The 21,278-nt window shown below is 35.0% G+C and overlaps 2 protein-coding genes across 2 annotated transcripts; one reads left to right on the top strand and one right to left on the bottom strand.

Moving 5' to 3' along the window:
* The first annotated feature begins 8,820 nt into the window (after positions 1 to 8,820).
* On the top strand, positions 8,821 to 11,079 carry FOLT1 (folate transporter 1). Its single transcript, XM_078985398.1, has 11 exons — positions 8,821 to 9,030; positions 9,102 to 9,178; positions 9,396 to 9,472; positions 9,571 to 9,661; positions 9,763 to 9,856; positions 9,938 to 10,011; positions 10,123 to 10,233; positions 10,346 to 10,417; positions 10,521 to 10,541; positions 10,625 to 10,692; positions 10,799 to 11,079. The coding sequence occupies exons 1-11, from the start codon at positions 8,913 to 8,915 to the stop codon at positions 10,926 to 10,928; spliced, it is 933 nt and encodes a 310-aa protein (XP_078841524.1). The 5' UTR covers positions 8,821 to 8,912; the 3' UTR covers positions 10,929 to 11,079.
* A 4,300-nt stretch (positions 11,080 to 15,379) lies between these two features.
* Positions 15,380 to 16,755, bottom strand: LOC145036873 (epoxide hydrolase 3-like). The gene is made up of 4 exons (XM_078985397.1): positions 16,341 to 16,755; positions 16,083 to 16,262; positions 15,762 to 16,000; positions 15,380 to 15,691 (listed from the first exon to the last, which is right to left on the bottom strand). Exons 1-4 carry the CDS (start codon positions 16,647 to 16,649, stop codon positions 15,451 to 15,453), a joined length of 969 nt encoding a protein of 322 aa, XP_078841523.1. The 5' UTR covers positions 16,650 to 16,755; the 3' UTR covers positions 15,380 to 15,450.
* Between the last annotated feature and the right edge of the window lie 4,523 nt (positions 16,756 to 21,278).

The following is a 21,278-nucleotide window of genomic DNA, read 5'->3' as shown; positions in this document are numbered from 1 at the left end:
ATCGATTAGCCCCCGCATAGATGTGGGAATTGTCTAGTTAACTGAACAAACTGTTGGGCAAAGGGTTCATCAGACCAAGCTTCTTACCTTGGGGAGCACCAGTTTTGTTCATAAAGAAGAAAGACGGACCATTTCGTATGCGCATTGATTATTGGGATTTAAACAAACTCACTATCAAGAACCGGTATCCCCTACCCCGAATTGACAACCTGTTCGACCTACTTCAGGGATCGGGTTACTTCTCAAAAACCGATCTAAGGTAGGGGTACCATCAACTCAGAATCCAAGAGGAAGATATTCCTAAGACGACGTTTAGGACTCGTTATGGCCATTACGAATTCGTTGTGATGCCCTTCGTATTGGCTAATCCACCCATAGTATTCACGGATCTAATGAATCACATATGCCGACCTTACTTAGATAAATTCATGATATTGTTCATCCATGACATCTTAATCTATTCGCAAAGTAAGGAAGAGCATAGTCAACATCTGAGACAGGTCTTGGAGATGCTAAGGGAGGAGAAGCTATATGCAAAAGTTTCAAAGTATGAATTTTGGATTCGAAAGGTAGACTTCTTGGAACACGTGGTTAGCGAAGAAGGGATACATGTGGATCCCTCCAGAATCAAGGCAATTGAAAACTGGGAAGCGCCGAGGACACCGACAAAAATCTGCTAGTTTTTTAGGCCTTTTTGGCTACTACTGAAGGTTCATACAAAACTTTTCCAAAATAGCAAAGCGACTTACTACCCTAACCCAGAAGGGAGAGATCTACAACTGGGGGGATAAACAAGAAACTGCCTTCTAAACACTAAAACAAGATTTATGTAGTGCTCCAATCTTGTCACTTCCAGAAGGAACAGAAGACTTTGTAGTCTATTGCAACGCATCCAAAAAGGGTCTAGGTTGTGTACTCATGCAATGGGGAAAGGTCATTTCCTATGCCTCAAGACAACTCAAGACTCACAAGATCAACTACACCACACACGACCTAGAATTAGGAGCAGTAGTATTTGTCCTAAAGATTTATAGATACTACCTTTATGGTACAAAGTATACAATCTTCACTGACCATAAGAGTCTCCAACACATTCTCAATCAAAAAGAACTCAATATGAGACAACGACGATGGGTAGAACAACTAAATGATTACGAATGCAAAATTTGCTATCATCCGGGCATGGCCAACGTAGTAGCAGATGCTTTAAGTCGAAAGGAGTACTCGGGCCGCCGAATAAAATTGTTAACAATAACTATACATTCACATCTATCCACCCAGATCAAGGAGGTGCAACTTGAAGCCTTGAAACCTGATAACGTCACAAGTGAAGCCTTTCGGGGAATAGATAAAAACCTTGAGTACAAAGGTGACAAATCTTATTACCTCATGAACCGGATTTGGACATCGAGATTCGGCGGTTACAGAGACATTATCAAAGACAAGGTTCACGAGACCAAGTACTCCATTCATCCTGGGTCTAATAAGATGTATCTAGAACTCAAGAAACTCTATTGGTGGCCAAACATGAAGGCAAAAATCGCTACATATGTAGGTAAGTGCTTGACCTGCGCCAATATCAAAGTAGAATATCAAAAGCCCTCGGGTTTGCTACAAAAACCACATATACCTGAGTGGAAGTGGGAGCGGATAACCATAGACTTCATAACTAAACTCCCCAAGACAACTGGTGGGCATGACACCATATGGGTAGTCGTCGATAGGTTAACCAAATCCGTGCACTTCCTACCAATAAAAGAGATAGACAAAATGGAGAAACTAACAAGGACGTACATCAAGGATATTGTAGGATTACATGGGGTGCCAATTGTTGGATTAGGTATCTAAGCCCATAACTATAATTGGTATATACTTGACCCGATGGTAGCATGGTCCATTTTAGGTTGCATTCTCCAAAGTAATTTGATAGGAATGATATTTGAGAACGATGTTATTTGTGATTTATTAATATATTATAAGTATAATATATTAATTAAGAAATCATATTATTTAATTAGTATTGATCAAGAATTAATTTGGAATTAATTTAGTGATCAAAAGAGACTAATTAAATTAACAGGGTACTGATAAGTATGTCAGTGACACTTATAGTTTGGGCTAATGATCCATGTTGATTATGTGGACTAAATCTTTGTGGAGTCCATGAAGATTTAGTCCAAAGGGATTATCATATGGATTATTGGATTAAAGGCTCAAGGAAGTGGATTAGGGTTTACAAGTTGAAACTCAAGGATTTCAACACTATAAATGTAACCCTTAGCTCCAAAATTGGCACCCAAGAGTTCCACGTAGAACCCTAGCCAATTTTTTGTGCTCCTAGCCTCTCTCTATCATTATCCTCCATTTGCTTATGGTATTTTGTGAATCATTTGAGGCATCACACTTGAGGTGCTAAGCTCTTAAAAGGCCAAATTCTTCAAGCTACAATAAGAGGTAATTATCTAACTAGTTTTTATGTTTCATATATCTATGTTGTATGCTAGTTATAGGTTTCATGCTTTGGATAATTTTGTTGCATGTATAACTAGAGAAAACTTAGCTCCAAAGCATTAGGGTCACATGTGCACCATAGGGATGTTGTAGTACATAAAACCCAACAGTAGTATAAGATCCATGGGTGTTTTCTATTATATAGATGCATTGGTTGTTTGTTCAAAGCAAAAGAAAATCGTTTTTGGAATCTGGCAAATGACCACGACATAGTCAAAGTTACCACGATGTGGTGGATCATCTGTGTGCATATTTTCAAGTTTTTGGCTATTTTTGGATTAGGATCATTACCACAAACTGTTTTGGACTGTTAAAATTCATTTTTCTTATAAGGTAATGATTATCCTCATGCAATTAAAAGATAACTTGTCAAATTATAAAACAATTACTAGATTATATAATAAACTAATTATTTGTATTATTTGATTTATCTTGCTACATGAGTTGTAATTATGTCAAATTGGTAAAAGATAATATGATTAATTTATTGGTTAAAATTTTATCTAAATGGTTTTGAGAGGTTACAAAATCTGCCATCAAGTTTTGGAACTTAAAAGCTTTTTCTAAGGAGTTACACAACTTGTGATCAAGTTTGGAATCCAAACGTTTTTCAAGAGTTACAAAACATGCACTCAAGTTTTGGAACTTAAAATGTATGTTTTAAGAAACAGTAACTCTAATAATTGAAAGGTTTCAAAATGTGTAACTCTTAGGTTCATAACATAAAAATTAATTAAATAGTTTTTAGTTATGAGTTTTTATAACCTTGATGTTCTTTGAATAGTTCAATTAGATTTTATTAAGTTAATTAAATGTTTAATTAAGAGATTATGATTAAATCCATAATGATATGGTTTAATTTTAATTATATTAAGAGTATAATTTATTAATAGTTTAAACCATCAAATATTTTAAATGTGAATATACACCCTTATAATATATAAAATTAAAAAGTTTAATATATTATATATGTATAAATAAAAAGTCAATCTTACCGTTAGTAGACCTCATTCATGAAGTTGGTCTATAAGTGGTGTTTAAGGAAGCGGCCTGTACCGCCATTGGGTATTCATTCTTACCCACCGCACCCTTGACTAGTGGAGGGTCGTTATCCGAACGGGTAGGATAGGACACTAAACCGTCATTAAAAGTATAATGAATTATAAAATAACCAAACCCTTATAAATTCTCAATCTTAGTTACTTAGGAAAAATGTGAATTTGATACTAATCCATGAAATTGCACATTGCACCTTATTGGTCAGTTAGTGGAGCGTGGGTGGTTAATCGGCACACTAATGTGAACTAATAAAGGATGGCAATGGGTAGCTCATAGTTGGTCATAGATCAATGGAGCGTGTATGGTTAACCAGCACATTGATTAGGTGATAAATGACTTCGAGAGTACCAAGCTAATTTGTATGGTTATTCACACCTTGTTTGTGATCCTCGATATCCTAGTCACAAACTTGAAGGGCATAATCGAGATTAAACATGTCATTGAAAAGTTCAATTAATCTCAAAAGATCTAGGAGTTTCATTTAAAACTTAATTCGTTTAAAAATTTTCAAGGTGGGATTGATAAATCGTCATTTACCTATCAACAGATAGTTTACAATTGGATTACGACATCCCTCTTCTGATTTGTAAATTATTGTGTTGGGCCCTAGCCTTAATTTTTCATTTGGGTGTTATATTAAGGACTTAAATCAACTTAACTTGAATTTCTCTCTTGTAGATGTCTAGCTCTGAAAACTATGGTCTTCCCAAATCTTTTGGAAAAAGCTTTCCTCATGAAGATGATGTTCCCAGAAATCATACTTCACTTCCTCCACCTCCTCCAATAATTCTCCCCGACCCACATGTTCGTCGACTTGAAAAGTTCATGGCCACTCAAACCCTATTGACAAGCAAACACGGAGATGGAAAGTGTGTATGTGCTCACGTCTTGGAGATGAGGTTGCATATTGACAGCCTGGGAATGTTGGGTGTTGTTTTCCCGAGAAAGTTGGTTGTTGACTTGGTTTTTCAGTCACTTCCCAAGTCGTATGGTTAGTTTTATTAAAGACTAATATGTGACATATCACGATGTGACCCTTATTGATCTTACATATTTTCTAATTGTTGTTGAATCAGCAATGGTTTGGCGCACTGGTAAAGCAAATTTTATTAGAAGATCTGTTTCCCAAATTTCCATGGACATTGACAATGGAAACATTGGAAGTCCAGAAAAGTCTTCCTAATGGAAAGGGAAAGACTAAGTCTGAGATTGTCACGTGTGCTATTCCAAAAGAATCTGTTTGCTTCTATTGACAAGAGAAAGGGTATTGGATGCGAAGCTTCTGTATTTACCTGAAAGACCACAAGGATGGTAATGTCAAAGTGTTTGACTTTGCTTCATGTAGGTCCACTATCTAACTCTATTAAGTTCCTATTTCTAGATTCTTAATATATGATGTGATAAGATTACATTTTGATGTTTTGAAGGATCAAAGAAGAGAAAGGAAGTTTAAAGAAAGAGCAGGCTGAGTCTGATCTCGAAGAGATGGATTTCGATCGCATGATTCGATGATCATAACTGTGAGCTGCTACTTAAGAGTTATAATATATTGCTTAGAAATATGTAGCAACATAGTTTTCATATGTATTTGCATTGTAGGGACAAGTTTTCCGCGTTTTATAAATAAATAAATTTTTTGATTTTATCTTATTTTATATTTCCTTGCAATGACATTTATGATTCGTTAAATCACTATCCTGGTAGATAGGATGTCAATGTTGTTATGATCTGTTAATTCACTATCCTGGTAGATAGGATGTTATATAATGTTATGATCTGTGAGATTAGTATCCTGGTAGATAGGATGTTATATGTTGTCGTGATCTATTAGATCCGTATCCTGGTAGATCGGATGCGGTTATGCTTAGTGACCTATAGTTTGGTCTAACTATTTGTATGCTAGTAGGAGATTACATGTTATGTGTGCACATGATTGATTGGTAGTTGAGGGTATTCCATCCTGAAGATGATAGGACCCTAGTATGTTGTCTTTATAGATTGTTATATGATTATCTGATATAGGTGCACATGTTTGATTGGTTATGGGGGGGAGGGGGGGGGGGATTCCAACCCGATGGTTGTGGGCTGAGAGTATTCCATCCCGATGATGATTAGACTCATAGTATGTTGCCATTCCAACCCGATGGTTGAGGGCCTGGGGTATTCCAACCCGATGGTTAATTGAACCCATAGTATGTTGGCATTCTAACCCGATGGTTGAGGGCCTGGCGTATTCCAACTCGATGGTTGATTGGACCCATAGTATGTTAGCATTCCAACATGATGATTGAGGTCCTGGGGTATTCCATCCTAATAGATGATTGGACCCATATTATTTGTTATATATGTGTTGTGTGTGGGCATTCCAACCCGATGGTTGAGGGCCTGGGGTATCCCATCCCGATAGATGATTGGACCCATAGTATGTTGTTTGTTATTGTATGTGTATGGTTGTGTATATGGGTATTTTGGAGGTAACTCACTAAGCCTTCGAGCTTACGTTTATCAATTATTGTTTCAGGTACAACGGATGACCACGGGAAGACGAAGGCGTAACCGTACACTTCCTCGATTTATGATTTCGATTTTTGGAAACTTTGATGTTTAAACTATTTTGAAAACACTTTGTAATAATTAATGGTATTTTTGGATATTTAAAAAGTTTTAAATTGGCTTGATTTTATGGATGTTACGGAATGAGTGTTCGATGAATTTTCTTGTGTTGAAACTATTTGTTAGGTCTTTTTGCTTTTGTTGGAACTATTTGATTTTATTTTGCTACTTGGAATATGGTTAATGTAATTTTTTTTTGCTACTTGAAATATGATTAATGTAGTGTTATTTTGCTACTTGAAATATGGTTAATGTAATATTTTTTTTTTTTTGCTACTTGAAATATAATTAATGTAATGTTTTTTTGCTACTTGAAATATGATTAATGTAGTGTTATTTTGCTACTTAAAATATGATTAATGTAGTGTTATTTTGCTACTTGAAATATGGTTAATGTAATGTTTTTTTTTGTACTTGAAATATGATTAATATAATGTTTTTTTAAAGTTCTACTTTGTTGATTTTAGGTTCATAATGGATCACGATTAAAAGAGCTTCTTGTAATTCTTATGTACTTTTACATCCGTTATTTTTGAAAGAGGAGTGTGAAACGATTGCGGGACAATGATTCAGAAATGACGGGACATGAATACACATTAGAGTTATTATATCGTAATTGTTTATGATATGTTAAAGTGTTACGCATGTCCCGTGACTTTTTTGTACGACTATGTGCTCATTTTAGAGCAAATTACTCACTAAAGGACAACAAACATGTATTGGATGAGGAAAAGATGGCTATGTTTTTTATGATGATCGTCCATAATCAACATTATATGATTATCAAGTGGAGATTTCAACAGTGGAAGCAAACAATTCATAAATTTTTTATGAAGTGTTGGAAAAAATGATGCTTTTTGCACAAAACGTTATATTATCAACTTATTTTAATCTAAATCCAAACATTCCATGACATAATAGGAGGCTACGACGGGTTTTCAAAGAGGCGGTTGGCGCACTTGATGACACTTTGATACATGTTGTTATCCCTGCTAAGAAACAAGACTTATATAGAAGTAGAGAAAGTGAGATTGTTACCAAATGTATTGGTAATTTGTGACTTCGATATGATTTTTACATTTGTTATAGTCGGGTGGGAAGGGGTAACGCGTGAGTATAAAATGTTATTAGAAGCATCAGAAGCAGTAGTCGATTCGCAAGCATCATTCTCGTTTCAACTACCAGGAAAGTTTTTGGTTTTTTAAATATTTTTATCTTAGTTTGAAAATTGATTAGTGTTTTGATTTTTTTTACAGATAAATATTATCTTTGTGATGCCGCATATGCACACATTCAAGGATTTATGGCGCCTTATCGTAATGCGAGGTATTGGCTTGGAGATTTTCGTTAAAGGCGTGCATTGACCAATAAAGAAAAATTTAACCATGGACATGCAAAACTTCGGGATGTCATTGAGCGTGCTTTTGGTGTTTTGAAAGCATGATTCCCTATATTGAAGAGGATGACACCATTCCTATTTGTTACACAAAGAAACATTGTCATGGCATGTTTCGCACTTCATAATTCTATAAGGAAAGAAGGACCGAGTGATGAGCATTTCGCACGATACTATGAACTCAATGTCTCATTTCGAAATAACAATGTGGTCGTTGATGAGGCTGAAGATAAGATTGTTGAGCAGTGGATGCACAATATAGATTGAATTGTTGAGCAGTTGATGCACAATATAGATTGAATTGTTTTAAATAAAATTGTTATTGTAAAACCAATTTGTATATATTGTATGACTAATTTATTTACATGAATTTTATTTTCAGTGTTGTATGACTATTATTATTAAAACTTTGGTATTGAAAAATCATTTTAATTTTGTAAAATTATTTTATTTAAAATTCAGTTTATTTCAGCAGTCTGCAGACATTAAAAATTAAATAATCATCTTATTGCAGACTACAGACGTTTGGTCTACCTCTTCTGTTGCAGATGCTTGTAGATGTGATCCGTAGACTACATACATTTTGGCTTCAGAAAAACAAACAAACAACACCTATGACACCAACATTATTTGATTGATTCATGAATTACGTAGGTTACTGATGAGGGATGAGCACATATGAGAACACTTCATTAATGATTGTCTCACGTAGGATGTCATATTAGCAAAATCTAAAGAAAATAGATCATAATGACTAAATGTGCACACAAATAATAATGATTTATTTTGCAACAAAAGAAAAACATTAAAAACTAAATGTGTACAAATTGGAACCTTAACCCGGAGTGTATAAAATGAGAACTATTACCTATCTAGACCTTCTTCTATTTTTTTTATTAATCATGCCCGACGCAAGTGTATAAACCTAGTTTAAATCAATGATTTAAAAACCAATCGGACCGGGGACTAAAACGGCTCAACAATAACCACTTTATGCTAAGTTCTTGATAGGATTAAATCGAACGGTTTTTTCAAAAATCGGATTGAATCAATATGCTAAAAATGGTATAAAAAAATTAAAAATTTGAAAAAAATTATAAAAAAATAAAAACAGCCGTTTGAACTAATTATTAAATAGAAAATAATTATTATAAAGGATCAACTAAAAAACCAAATTTTAAAACGTTGGTTTAAAACTTTAAATATCTTCGGTAATTGCAACTTGCAACTTACAAGTACATGTTTCTGGAGACCGACATTGCCAACCAAACTGCCTTTTCTTTTCTTCTCACAAGGAACGCTACTGAAGCAACCGCTATCGGAAAAGCTAAAGATGGCCGCCGCTCAGGCGGCACACTGGCAGTGGGAGAACGCCGCCGCTGGATCCGTAGCCGGATTTACTACCGTCACGTTTTCGCATCCCCTGGACGTCGTTCGTACCAGATTCCAAGGTGCGTTAGTACCAATCTACTGAATTTGTCACAAATAAGAAAACCTAATACTTGTACTCGATTTTTAACAGTTAATGATGGTCAAAACCCTCATCTCCCGAGCTACAAGAACACTCGTCAGGCTCTCTTCACCATAGCTCGATCAGAGGTTACTTTCCTAAACTTCATTGATTCTTAATTGCAATTTCTCTGTATTCTCTCCAAGAGTGACACTTTTATAGCTCAAGTAAACCAAATGTATGTGCCTAAAGCTACTGAATCCAATTGAAATCGCGATGTTCGTATTCTAGGATTGAATAGAGAAGTTTAATTACCTTTTAAAACCTAAAATTTTGGATTGAATCACTTGATATGATCCTTTTCAGGGTCTCAGAGGACTCTATGGTGGCTTTTATCCTGCTGTTCTTGGCTCCACTATCTCTTGGGGTTTATACTTCTTCTTGTAAGTGATTTAGACTCTAGATTTCACATCAATGATAGAATTAAACTTTAATGGAGTTGCTTATAGGAAATCGAAACAATCTTCTCCTTTTCTTATAGCTATAGCAAAGCTAAACAAAGGTATCTAAAGAATAGAGATGAGCTAACCCCAGGTCTTCATCTTGCTTCAGCTGCAGAAGCCGGAGGTTTGGTGAGTATGTTTCTTCTTCTAATGTTTTAATCTCATTTTTTATATATAATATATATTACCTTAATTATGATAAAAAAAAAAAAATTGTCATATTTTTTCAGGTATGTTTTTTAACCAATCCCATTTGGCTTGTGAAAACAAGATTACAACTTCAAACTCCTCAGCATCTTACTCAGCCATATTCTGGTTTCCATGGTGTGTTCAGTGTTCTGAATCTTAAATTAAAAACATAAATTTTACATTTATTTGATTATCGAATCTGCTGAATGGTTTCAGACGCTTTAAAAACCGTTGTGAAAGACGAAGGGTGGAAGGCGTTATACAAAGGGCTTGCGCCTGGTCTTATTCTGGTTAGATTTGGTATTAATTTCAATTTATTATTTATATTTGAATTTCCATTTAAAAACATCGTCACATTTCATGAATGTTTAAATACAATTTGCGTGTAAATATATATGCAGCAAGTGAGTCATGGAGCTATTCAATTTACTGCATATGAGGAGCTGCGTAAATTTCTTGTCAATTCTAGATTTAAACAAAGCGTGTTGATTTCCAATAGTGCTGATTTATTGGTAACTTTGGTTATTCATATAAATAAACGATTATATATATATACAACATCGAAGATTTAAAATGAAAATTTGTTTTTATAAAAAATATAATTTAGTTTGATTTTTCTTGTAGACGACAATTGATTATGCAACGTTAGGAGCTTCTTCTAAACTGGCTGCTATCCTTGTCACGTATCCATTTCAGGTTTTTAAATATCCAATTACACAAACTAATTAAAACTTGTAACTTTTTTTTTTTTTTTTAATTAATTAATTCTCATCATTTTAAATGGTGTAACGTTTTTCAGGTTATTCGTTCTCGCTTGCAGGTAAACGAGCTTTTGACTACACCGTTTCTCGAGTTTTATATATATCTGAACTTTTTTTTTTTTGAAATCGTTTAAAATTTTAGCAAAGGCCAGGTATAGATGGGATTCCAAGATATGTGGACAGCTGGCATGTGGTGAAGAAGACTGCTAAGTGAGTGCAATATGAATACACGTGTTATGTTATGTTATAGTATATAGTAAATAGTGATAGTGTGTCTATAATTCGGTTTGATAGTATAGTGAATGTTGGGTTGTAGGTTGGAGGGTGTACGTGGTTTCTACAAAGGCATCACAGCAAATCTTCTCAAAAATCTTCCTTCTGCTTCACTCACGTTTGTTGTATACGAAAATATTCTCAATATGCTTACATTACCAAGAGCTAATTAAGACCTAACCGTTTTTACATGTATAATAACATCACAAAATGGTATATGTAGTATTTATTATTAAGTAGGAATATGTACTTAAAAAGAACATCAGACAAAAGGCTTTTGGCCTAGTGGTAAAGAGTAGGTTTAGATAAGGAAACTTAAACCAACTTGCTTAAGCCTCAAGTTTACTTGGTTTTCAAGTCCTACTCGACTTAGGATTCCAACAATCCCCCCAAATCTCTACATCCTTCTAGAGACTTCTTCGATCCCAATTAAGCTACGCATTGCCTTAAATTTGGTTCGAGCTAGCGGTTTTGTAAGAATGTCGGAAATGAACTCAATATCTACTTGTTTGTTTTCAACACAATGACGAATAAAATGAAACTCCATATGAATGTGTTTGCTCTTTCCATGAAAACTGGCATTTTTCGTTAGTTCAATAGCCGATTTGTTATCAACTCTAAGAACCACTTTCTCTTGTGCTTTGTTCATGATTTCTCCGAGCAAATCTTGAAGCCATGTTGCTTGACATGGGGTCGTCGTGGCTGCCACGAACTCCGTCTTGCAAGATGATAAAGCAATGATATTATCTTGCTTTTGCGAACACCATGTAATTGGAGATGACTCGTAGTAGAAAATGTGATCGGTTATGCTTTTTCTGTCATCCTGGTTAACAGTGTGACTACTATCACCATAACCAATAAGTCACATTTGTCCTATCCTCTCGTACTTGATTTTGTATCCCGTTGTTCCCCGTAAGTACCTTAGGATATGTTTGATTGCACCGTTATATGATTCTCTTGGACTTTGCATGTATCGGCTAATAACTCCAACCGCATATACCATATCATGTCTTGTTTACAAGAGACATCTAAGGCATCCTACCACCTTTCGATATTGTGTTAGGTTGATTTCGGGTTCATTTTCGACATTTGACAATTTATTTCCCGGATCCATTGGAATGTGGGCTGGATTGCAATCATGTAAACCGATTTCTTTACAGAATGCGTTGAGCATATGTTTCTTGGTTTACAATAATCTCTGATTCCTCTTGCTTAACTTCAATGTCAAGGTAATAAGTTAATCTTCCAAGATTCGACATCTCAAAATTCTTGGAGATCTCTAATTTGAACCTCTTGATCATTCTCAAATTTGTACCTGTGACATAAATCATCTAACATATATTGCCAAAATAAACAAGTTAGATCCTTCATTTTTCCGGTACACCAATGGTTCTTTCATGCAATTTTGAAATTTCATACTCTTCAAAATCCCATCAAGCTTCGTGTTCCATGCTCGAGGTACTTGTCTTGGACCATACAGTGCTTTTGTAAGGCGATTTACTTTATGTTTGTTGCCTTTCTTTATATAGCCTTCCAGTTGCAATACTTAAATGGTTTCCTTAATTCTTCATGTAAGAATGTTGTTTTGACATCTAAGTGGTGAAGTTCCAACCCATGAGTAGCAGCCAAGGCTATAAGAAATCGGATGGTTTCGATTCGAGCTACCAGGGCAATTACTTCTTGAAAATCAATCCCGAGTTGTTGCACATAACCTTTAGCAACCAACCTCTCATTGTATTTATTAATGGTGCCGTCTGCATTTTTCTTCAATTTGAACACCCACTTGAGTCCAATTGGCTTCACCCCCATAGGCTTGTTCACGAGAGTCCAAGTATTATTCTTGTTTATCGAATTAATTTATGCATCCATGGCTTTGACCCGGTTCTTTCTTTGCTTCTTCAACCGATACCGACTCGTTATTGGTTGTTAGAAGGAGTTCTTCGAGATTATCAATATCAAGCTCATAATCTTGAAATCGTCTTGGGTGTATTCTTGTTCTCGATGACCTTTGGTTTAAAGCTCCTTGTTGAACATTATTATTAACCGAATTTAGTTGTTCATTATCTTGTACTTCTGCTCCGTCTCCAATCTCATGATCCAATTCAGTCGGTTCCATTGGATCATTGTTTACATCGAATCATTGTTTACATCATTTCCTTGATTGTTGTTTGCCTCGTCTTCTGGGTAATCCAATGGTATTATGAATAAGCCCGGTTATTCATTGTTGGTTCCTGCTTCTTTAATCTAATATCACCATTTGGTTTCATCAAAAATAACATCTCGACTTACATGCACTAGTGGTCTTGATCTTGCATTAAACTTTTTTAGATTAACTGGTTCAACTTTTGCATGTGCTAGACACCCAAATATACGAACATTTTCTAAATTTGGTTTTCTTTTATACAACTTTCGTAAGGAATTATATCACCAAGGACTCTTGTGTAAACACGATTGATTAGATTTGTAGAGTGGTTTACCGCTTCTCCCTATAAGTAGTTTGGAACATGCATTGCCTTCATTATACTTCGTGTCATCTCTATAAGTGTTCGGTTTCTTTGTTCCACAATTCTGTTTTGTCGTGGAAAGTTTGGGGCGGTAAGGTAGCGTTTGACTTTGTTTTGATCAAAAAAATAATTAAACTCGAGAGAAATAAACTCACCCCCTCGATCACTTTTAAACACTTTCAAAGGCTTTCCAAATTTCATTCTCCACCAAAACTTTGAATTAAGTGTGTAAACGCCTCACTCTTTCTTTCATGAGATAAATCCACATAAATCGTGAAAAATCATCAATTAGTGTAAAAATATACCGATTTTGACCATTGGTGTCGGCATGATCGGACCGCATAAATCACCGTGAACTAGTTCCATTTGTCATTTTGCTTTGTATGTTGTCATAGTCAGGAATGACTTTCTTGTTTGCTTGCCCACCGAGAAAGACTCAAACAATTGATTCTCATGATCAAATTGGGTTAACCTTATGACTAAACCCTTCTTGGACATCTTTATCATTGTCTCGAAATTGATGTGTCCGAGTCCCGCATGCCATCGCCATGTATCTTCACTTGGTCTCAAATGAAGACAAATAGGTGCTCCAATTTGTAACTTTATTTGATAAAGGCAGTTTGGAGTTCTTTGTATTTTCATTAATAAGCAATTATCGGTGTCGTGCATGGTCAAATAGTTGTCTTTCATTTGAATATCATACCCGACTTTGGTTGCTTGTCCGAGACTAATAATATTGTTTTTGAGATCCGGTATGTAATAAATCTCTGTCACCAGCCTTTGTTGACCCCTCTTGCCTTGGAAAAGTATAGCACATTTTCCCTTGATTTTTACACAAAATTATCTCTAAATTTAGCCCTCCCGGTTATACCTTCATCAAGTTCAGAGAAAAATGACTGGTTTCCCGTCATGTGATTGTTTGCCCTGTTATCCAAATACCACACATCGTTATCTTGTGAGTCGTATCGAGACGTTATCATCTTTTCTTTGTTTAAAAATACGGTCTCGTGTAAAAATACGATCCTGTCAGTGTCGTCATATTCGGCAAAATTACTTTCTTTTAATTTTTTTAATTCGGTCCGAGCATTAAGATGCGAAGTGGCTTGGTTTATCGCACCAGTAACAAATAATTTTTGACCGGTCTTTTTTATTCTTATTTTTCTGATTAGGATCATAATGGAATTGGGCCTGCTGTTGGACCGGTGATTATTAGACCGAGTGATGGTGTTAGGCCTTCCTCCTTAGGCCTGTTTTGTTTTAGACCCACTTGAGCTTGACCCATTCGACCCATAGGATCCGGATCCACTTGAGCCATTAAACCCGTGTGCTTTGTTCCCAACCACACCAGACCCGCAAGCCTCCATTGCCTTCCCCTTTCTTCTCCAATTTCGATTCGAAGCTCCACCATGCTCGACGAACAGAGCTTGATCTTTCTCACCACTATAAGATTCTTCTTCTCTGTCTCTTCGTATGCCTTCATCCTGCCGACTACATCATCGAAATTGGTCTTATTTAGGTCTAGTATTTGTTCAAGTGATGCTACTATATGAAAGAACTTTCGTGGCAACGACTTAAGGAACTTCTTTACTAGTTTGGATTTGTCGATCACACATCGTAATGCCGTTGATTTTGAAGAAATTTCGGACAACTTTCTGGAGAAACTATGGATTGTCTCTGATTCGTTCATACTGAGTCGATCGAATTCGACGCTTAGGGTTTGAAGACAGGCCTCATTCACACGATCAATCCCAATGTGTCGAACCTTGATTGTGTCCCAGAGTGCTTTTGCAGAATCCACATCACTGATCTGCATAATCAGGGATTCGGGGATTGCCTGATACAAAAGCCCCGTCGTCACCTAGTTTTTCTCTTCATTATCTTCTGTTCCAACTTGTAGAATAACATTAAAAAACTTAAACCAACTTGCCTAAGCTTCAAGTTTACTTGGTCTCCAAGTCCTACTCGACTTACGATTTCAACAATTTTTCTTTAATCCAACTATTTGTTTCTTTTAGATTGACAATTTTGAAAAAAGTTTTTTTCTTTAATCCAACTATTTGTTTCTTTTAGATTGACAATTTTGAAAAAAGTTAATTGGTTTCTTTATTATGAATCAGACATTTTATGGTAGATAGTAATAAATAACGAAAATTTGTGTTTCTTAACAAATCATATAAAGTCTTTTAACTCTTTATGCAAGTTTGTGAAGAAAAGATAAGATGTGATCAGAAACTTCTTGAGGTTTCTCTTGATGAATAAAATGGTGGCCTTTGATCATCACAACTTCAATATCTGGAATCAATTCTTTCATAACATCACTCTCCACAAATTCCTTCGTCCAGCTTTCAAATCCAATATCTTCGTCTCCAATAATCAGCTTCGATGGAACTTTTATCTTTGCCCCTTGCCATGGCGCTTCAAGCTCCCACGTCCTTCAAAATTACAAAAATAAGTATAAACAAAATTACAAATTAGATCCAATATCTGTGTTTTGAAACTTACAGATCCATAGCACGATAGTAATTTAAGCCTCCAGTAAATCCAGTCTCCTGAAACTTATCCGCATACGCATGAAGCTCATCTTCAGTAATCCATGGAGGCAATGAAGGAGTTTCCATGTGATCGATAATCTCAATTCCAGGAGGTGCTACCGGTACATCGCCATGGTTGATCAGCAAAAACTTCTTGATTACAGTCAAGCAATCGTATTTCGCAAAAGCCCTCTCTGCTCTTCCCAATTCCTATATTAATTTCCTAAACTTTATGAAACTCATCTCCATGTAAACACAGTGAGAGAAAGAAGAAAAGAAGAAGAAGAAGAACCTGGAATTGAGTGATGTATAAATTATCTCCAAACGATTTGGTGAATAACTGAGTTGGACTGATTGGGGATCTAGGAAACAACGGAATACCGAGAGCAACGATTCCTTTGACTCGATCTGGCCGGAAAAGACTCAGATGCCAGGCGGCGTGTGCGCCCCAATCGTGTCCCACCACAAACACCTGATATTCATGCGTACACAAAATCAGCCCTAATGCTAATTAAAGCTTCATCGCCATTAAAGCACACAAATGACATACCTGTTGTTGATTGAAGTGATCTAGAACGCCGATGAGATCACCGACTATATGGAAGAAGGTGTAGGAAGAGGGAGAGGGTGGAGAGTCGGAATCGCCATAGCCGCGGAGGTCAGGTGCGAGGACACGGTAACCATGGTCACTTAAGTGAGTGATCTGATGACGCCATGAAAACCAGAGCTCCGGGAAGCCGTGGAGGAGGAGCACTACTACAGGTCCGTCGCCTTTTTCTGCAACATGCATCGATATTCCGTTGGTTTTGATTGTATGGTGAGTTACTTCACCCATCTTCTTCATCCATTCCATTTCCATGTCTGTAACTAGGGAGACGTTTGTTTCCTGTTAGGAACACTGGATCATGAAAGTCAAAATTAAAACTTGCTGCATTCAAACTTATTGTGATTCTGGTCAACGGCCCCATTTTCAAACACGTATGTGATTATACTTCTTTTATATTAGAGAAGATTGTAAATTTGGTCCATGTAGTTTGCTAATATGCTTGGTACAGTCCAATCGGTTTTAAAAATTATCCATATGGTCCTTTTGGTTTACTTTTATTAGACTTGGATGACGGTTTTACTCATTTCTTTTTTTCCATTTATTATTATTAATTTTCTTTTGGTTATTTTAGAAAATAAGAAACAGTCAAACACACGGTTTTTCATGTAATTTCTACTCAAGAACTCACATGCAGTTGAAAAAAAGCATACCACCAATGTTGTGATTCTTTTACTTTTATCAGCATATTTTCAATCGAAACCAAATGACACAGTTTCTTATAAAGTTTCATCGTCGACCCTCTAGCAGCACCATGACCACACCCATGATCATTGACACGAACAACCATCCAAGAATGCTTGTGGTCATGTTTCCTTTTACGATAATGAGATCACCTTCAAGTCAATCCCTTTATATAGGCATAGTCCTATAAATTATTTCTATTTGACTCAATTAACTCCACTTGGTAGAAACGATTATGAGTTTAAAAGTCAATATTAATAAAGATCTTTGTATTAAGTACTTGGCATAAGAAGGGACCACAGTGTTTCGATATACAACAAGGGGCTAAGATAGTGATAGCTAGGGATGAGTGTGGATGTGGGTATATGCGTGATCATTTTTTTATATACATTTGACCATTGAAATTATTTCACATGTTTAAGAAAATATAATATTACCTATAACAATAGATAGTATTATCTTTTTAGGTACATTTGAAACAACTTCAATGGTAAAATGTATACAAAAATCATTGTTGGCTAAATATGAACATTAAAACAAAGTATTTTACTCATTTAAATCATTATCCATAGAAAAAACTAAGTTATTTATGGTTGTAGATGAAACTAAATTATTTGTCAATTGATGTGATTTATGAAAATTATTATTTTGATTTGATATGTTACTTAATATATATATATATATATATATATATATATATATATATATATATATAAAATAAAATATTTTAGTAATGATTATATATATGCTTAAAATAAAAAATATAAGGTTAATTGTCATGATACATAATATTTCAGATAAATTGTTTTGTCCCTCCTACACTATGTCATACTGACCTTTATTCCAAATTTCTTTTTCACCTCTTCCATATGTTGCCTAATACTCATTTTCAGTTTGTGTAGGAATTCAAGTGTGTAATAGCTACAAATCCAATCATAGTTAACAATTAATTCTAACTTAAAATTTATAGCATAATTATGATCATTAATAAGGGATTTGATTTGGAATGAATGTTATTCACTCATCCATGAACCCCAAAGCATAAAAGTGCACTTTCCAAAACAACATCTGACCAGTAATCTTCTACTATTATTTTTTTATAATATAATCGACACCCATTAGCAACTGCATAATTGAAAACATGAAGCTTGTTTGCATATCAATTTATGGATCATTGGTAGCGGTCATCCTTAGGTACTTTTTTGGGGTTGGATTCTCTTTACTAGGGTCGGCCTTATTGTTATAGGGCCCCTAATTCTAAAGGCCCCCCTTAACGGAAAATTAAATTAGTTGATTGTTTTTTCGGATTCTTCATTCACGCACATCAGCAGAAACTGCGACTCGACAACTGTTCTTCACTTCTTCTTTCTCTGTCCTCTGAATCTAACTAACGATTAGTGATTTCATTCTTGATTCTACTCAGAACCGTAGAAACCATTACATCTCTGATTCTCTATTCTTCTTCTAATCTTCTTCCTAGCGATTTTTAATAAGTTGATTGATTCTTCTTTTTGAAAAGGACGTTAAGTGTCAAGATTAACTCAACTGATTTGGTGATTCATGTCCTAAAACTTGAAAGGTTGAATTCTGAAAAGATATGTTCTATTGTTCTTCTTCAGTTCTTCCTCTGATTCTCTATTCACCATAACCGATAACTCCATCAGTCCATTATACATTGCTAATTATCTATGATTGTGAATTTGTGATAATCTGATAATCTAGTATCTATGATAATCGATAAATTTTGTTATTTTGATAAAATTTTGTTTGATGTAGAAAATAGAAATTTGTTTGATGTAGTATTTTATGCACAAAAGAAGGAAGAAATCTATTTTTTTATACTTTGATGTAAATTGTAGAATAGTAGTGACTGGTTCTTTTTTCTTGATTAGACTATCTATTAGGGTTAATATGACTTAATTTTTTTTTAATATTCATTGTGTCAAGTTGGATTTTGGAAAGGAGGAGGATTTATTTATAACATTAATTATAGTAATGACATTGGGCCCCAAATTTTTTATTCGCTTAGAGCCCTCAAACTAGTTAAGCCGTCCATGCTCCTTACTATAAAGTTTACTGAGGAAAGGATCATTCATAGTCTTGTTCATAGGAGTCACATCATTATGGCCAACCTCACAATCCAGATCTTTAACATCATCTTCTGGAAAATCTGAATTTTGACAAGGATCTTCTTTCACATCTATAACATTTAAGTGATGGTCCTTGCGAAGATCTTCATGTAGCCACTCCTTCATATTATCCCCAAGATGATCTATCTACATTTCCAGTATACACCCACAATTGTAACCAACATCAATTAACTCATCGTAGTCAAAATATGTTCCTTTAAAGTTCTAACCTTTTGAAAAATTATCTTTGGGTGAACAAATAATACACCTTCAGACATCTCCTAGCAGTATATCTTTACAAAAAAGCATAAAATTATTTCTTGTCCATCCTCGTTAAATCGATATATTCAAACAAATGATGTATGTCATCAGTGTACATTAAAGATGGATATCTTGAAAAAAATACCTTGAAAGTTACCATCAGCCATCATATACACAACCATTATAGACAAAACTAGACGAATTTGGGTTGTGAGTTGTTATACCCACGCATTAGAAAATGACTAGTTTATAACTACAGTTTTCGAACGATCCTTAAAGGCGTCGCCCGTTACTACTCACTTAATCCACGACCATGGTTACTCTTGATTTACGTCCTGAATCTGTTTACATTGATTACTCGTAAGCCTACCGAACGAGGAAAAGGGGAGTACAAAGTTCCATTATTTCTGTGAGTTATTTTAGGTTGTCAGGAATGCGAAAGGCACGTTGGCCCAACTCACATTTGATTTCTTGACCTCACTAGCAATACTAATGGGCCACTAGGGCCCAATAGTACATCATAGCCATTGAAAGTCCTTTTACATGAAATCGAGTCATAGGAGGCCCAATAGCACAAAAGCATATTCCCTTTGGGCCCAAAGATCATGTTAATGGGCTAGCAAGGCCCAACAAGCATGATTTGAAACTTCCAAGCCCAAAGTTTGTAAGTTTGCTCATTGTAGTTATCGCGAATTTATTTAGATGGTTTGGTTTAACGCTTGCTGTTTTGTATTGATTCGAGACGGAATCACTTCGTTTGTAATGATATTTGTTGTTGAAAGTGTATTTGTTTTTCGTTTCGTCAGTAGTTGTGGGTTTTGTAATTTGTATTAATGAATTAATTTGTTTAAAAGTGGGATTTGACCTTTTCACTACCCTTCTTTTATAAAAAATAACACTTTTGGTCCTTTTATATAAAAGAATTTCATTTTTAGTCCTTAAACATTTTCTTGACACTTTTGTATCATTTATTTGATGAAAACACAGTTTTAACCCAAAATTTATTTTGTGGACAGCTTCAGCCCTCCCAGAATGGTGATTCTCGGTTAGAAACCCATTTTTTTCACAACTTTTACAGTTTTGGCCCAAAATCTAAAAACTTTACATTTTTGGTCCTTTTGATAGTGAAAGCATTTTTTATTCTTAAAATGACTTTGTTATGCTATTTACCCCCTATTTTATCGAAATATTCATTTCAACCCCTAAAGTTTATCATTTTTCGCCCATTAAGCTAAAAATTTACATTTTAAGTCCCTTGAAAACTTTATTATTCAGAAAAATGATTATAGAAACTGTTTTGACACTTTTGACCCTCAAGAAACCGTGACTTGTTGATTTGTAACCCAAGTTTTCTATTTTTGACAATTTAAAACCCTAAAATGGGTTTTATGTTAGAATATGTTCATCACAACCTTATAAGCTATCATTCTTAACTTGTTTGGTGTAAAATAGCTTAGATATGTTTGTTTCCTTTCTCATGCCATAGATCTCGGGTTTACACCCCTTTTATTAACATGTTCATCACAAAAACATATGAAATCACACACATACATGCATAAAATCACACATAGCATACACATACACATAGATCTACACATTTTCTTGTATTCTCCCCCATAAAACTCATGAAAACCGAAAAGAAAGGGGTATGAAACTCACCTTGAGTAGTAGTAAGGAGAGAGACGAGAAATTATACTTATTCATCAGAAGCTTTTTAAATAAGTTTTAATTATATAAATTGTCACACCCCCGAACCAGACCGCAGAAACGTCCGAGGGCTCTTGTGACTTAAATTGAATACCATCACAAT

Source organism: Lactuca saligna, chromosome 3 (assembly GCF_052625555.1).
Source record: "Lactuca saligna cultivar CGN05327 chromosome 3, ASM5262555v1, whole genome shotgun sequence".
Lineage (NCBI taxonomy): Eukaryota > Viridiplantae > Streptophyta > Magnoliopsida > Asterales > Asteraceae > Lactuca > Lactuca saligna.
Note: the sequence above shows the minus strand (reverse complement) of the source record. Positions and strands in the feature narration are given on the sequence as shown.

What these genes read in the sequence shown, in the direction of transcription:
- FOLT1 (XM_078985398.1), top strand. Translation starts at nt 8,913, where the DNA reads ATGGCCGCCGCTCAGGCGGCACACTGGCAGTGGGAGAACGCCGCCGCT. An exon ending in TCACCATAGCTCGATCAGAG is followed by an intron (nt 9,179 to 9,395) that starts GTTACTTTCCTA and finishes GATCCTTTTCAG; the next exon opens with GGTCTCAGAGGACTCTATGG. An exon ending in TTGTCACGTATCCATTTCAG is followed by an intron (nt 10,418 to 10,520) that starts GTTTTTAAATAT and finishes AACGTTTTTCAG; the next exon opens with GTTATTCGTTCTCGCTTGCA.
- LOC145036873 (XM_078985397.1), bottom strand. Translation starts at nt 16,649, where the DNA reads ATGGAAATGGAATGGATGAAGAAGATGGGTGAAGTAACTCACCATACA. An exon ending in ATCACTTCAATCAACAACAG is followed by an intron (nt 16,263 to 16,340) that starts GTATGTCATTTG and finishes CATGAATATCAG; the next exon opens with GTGTTTGTGGTGGGACACGA. An exon ending in TACTATCGTGCTATGGATCT is followed by an intron (nt 15,692 to 15,761) that starts GTAAGTTTCAAA and finishes GTAATTTTGAAG; the next exon opens with GACGTGGGAGCTTGAAGCGC.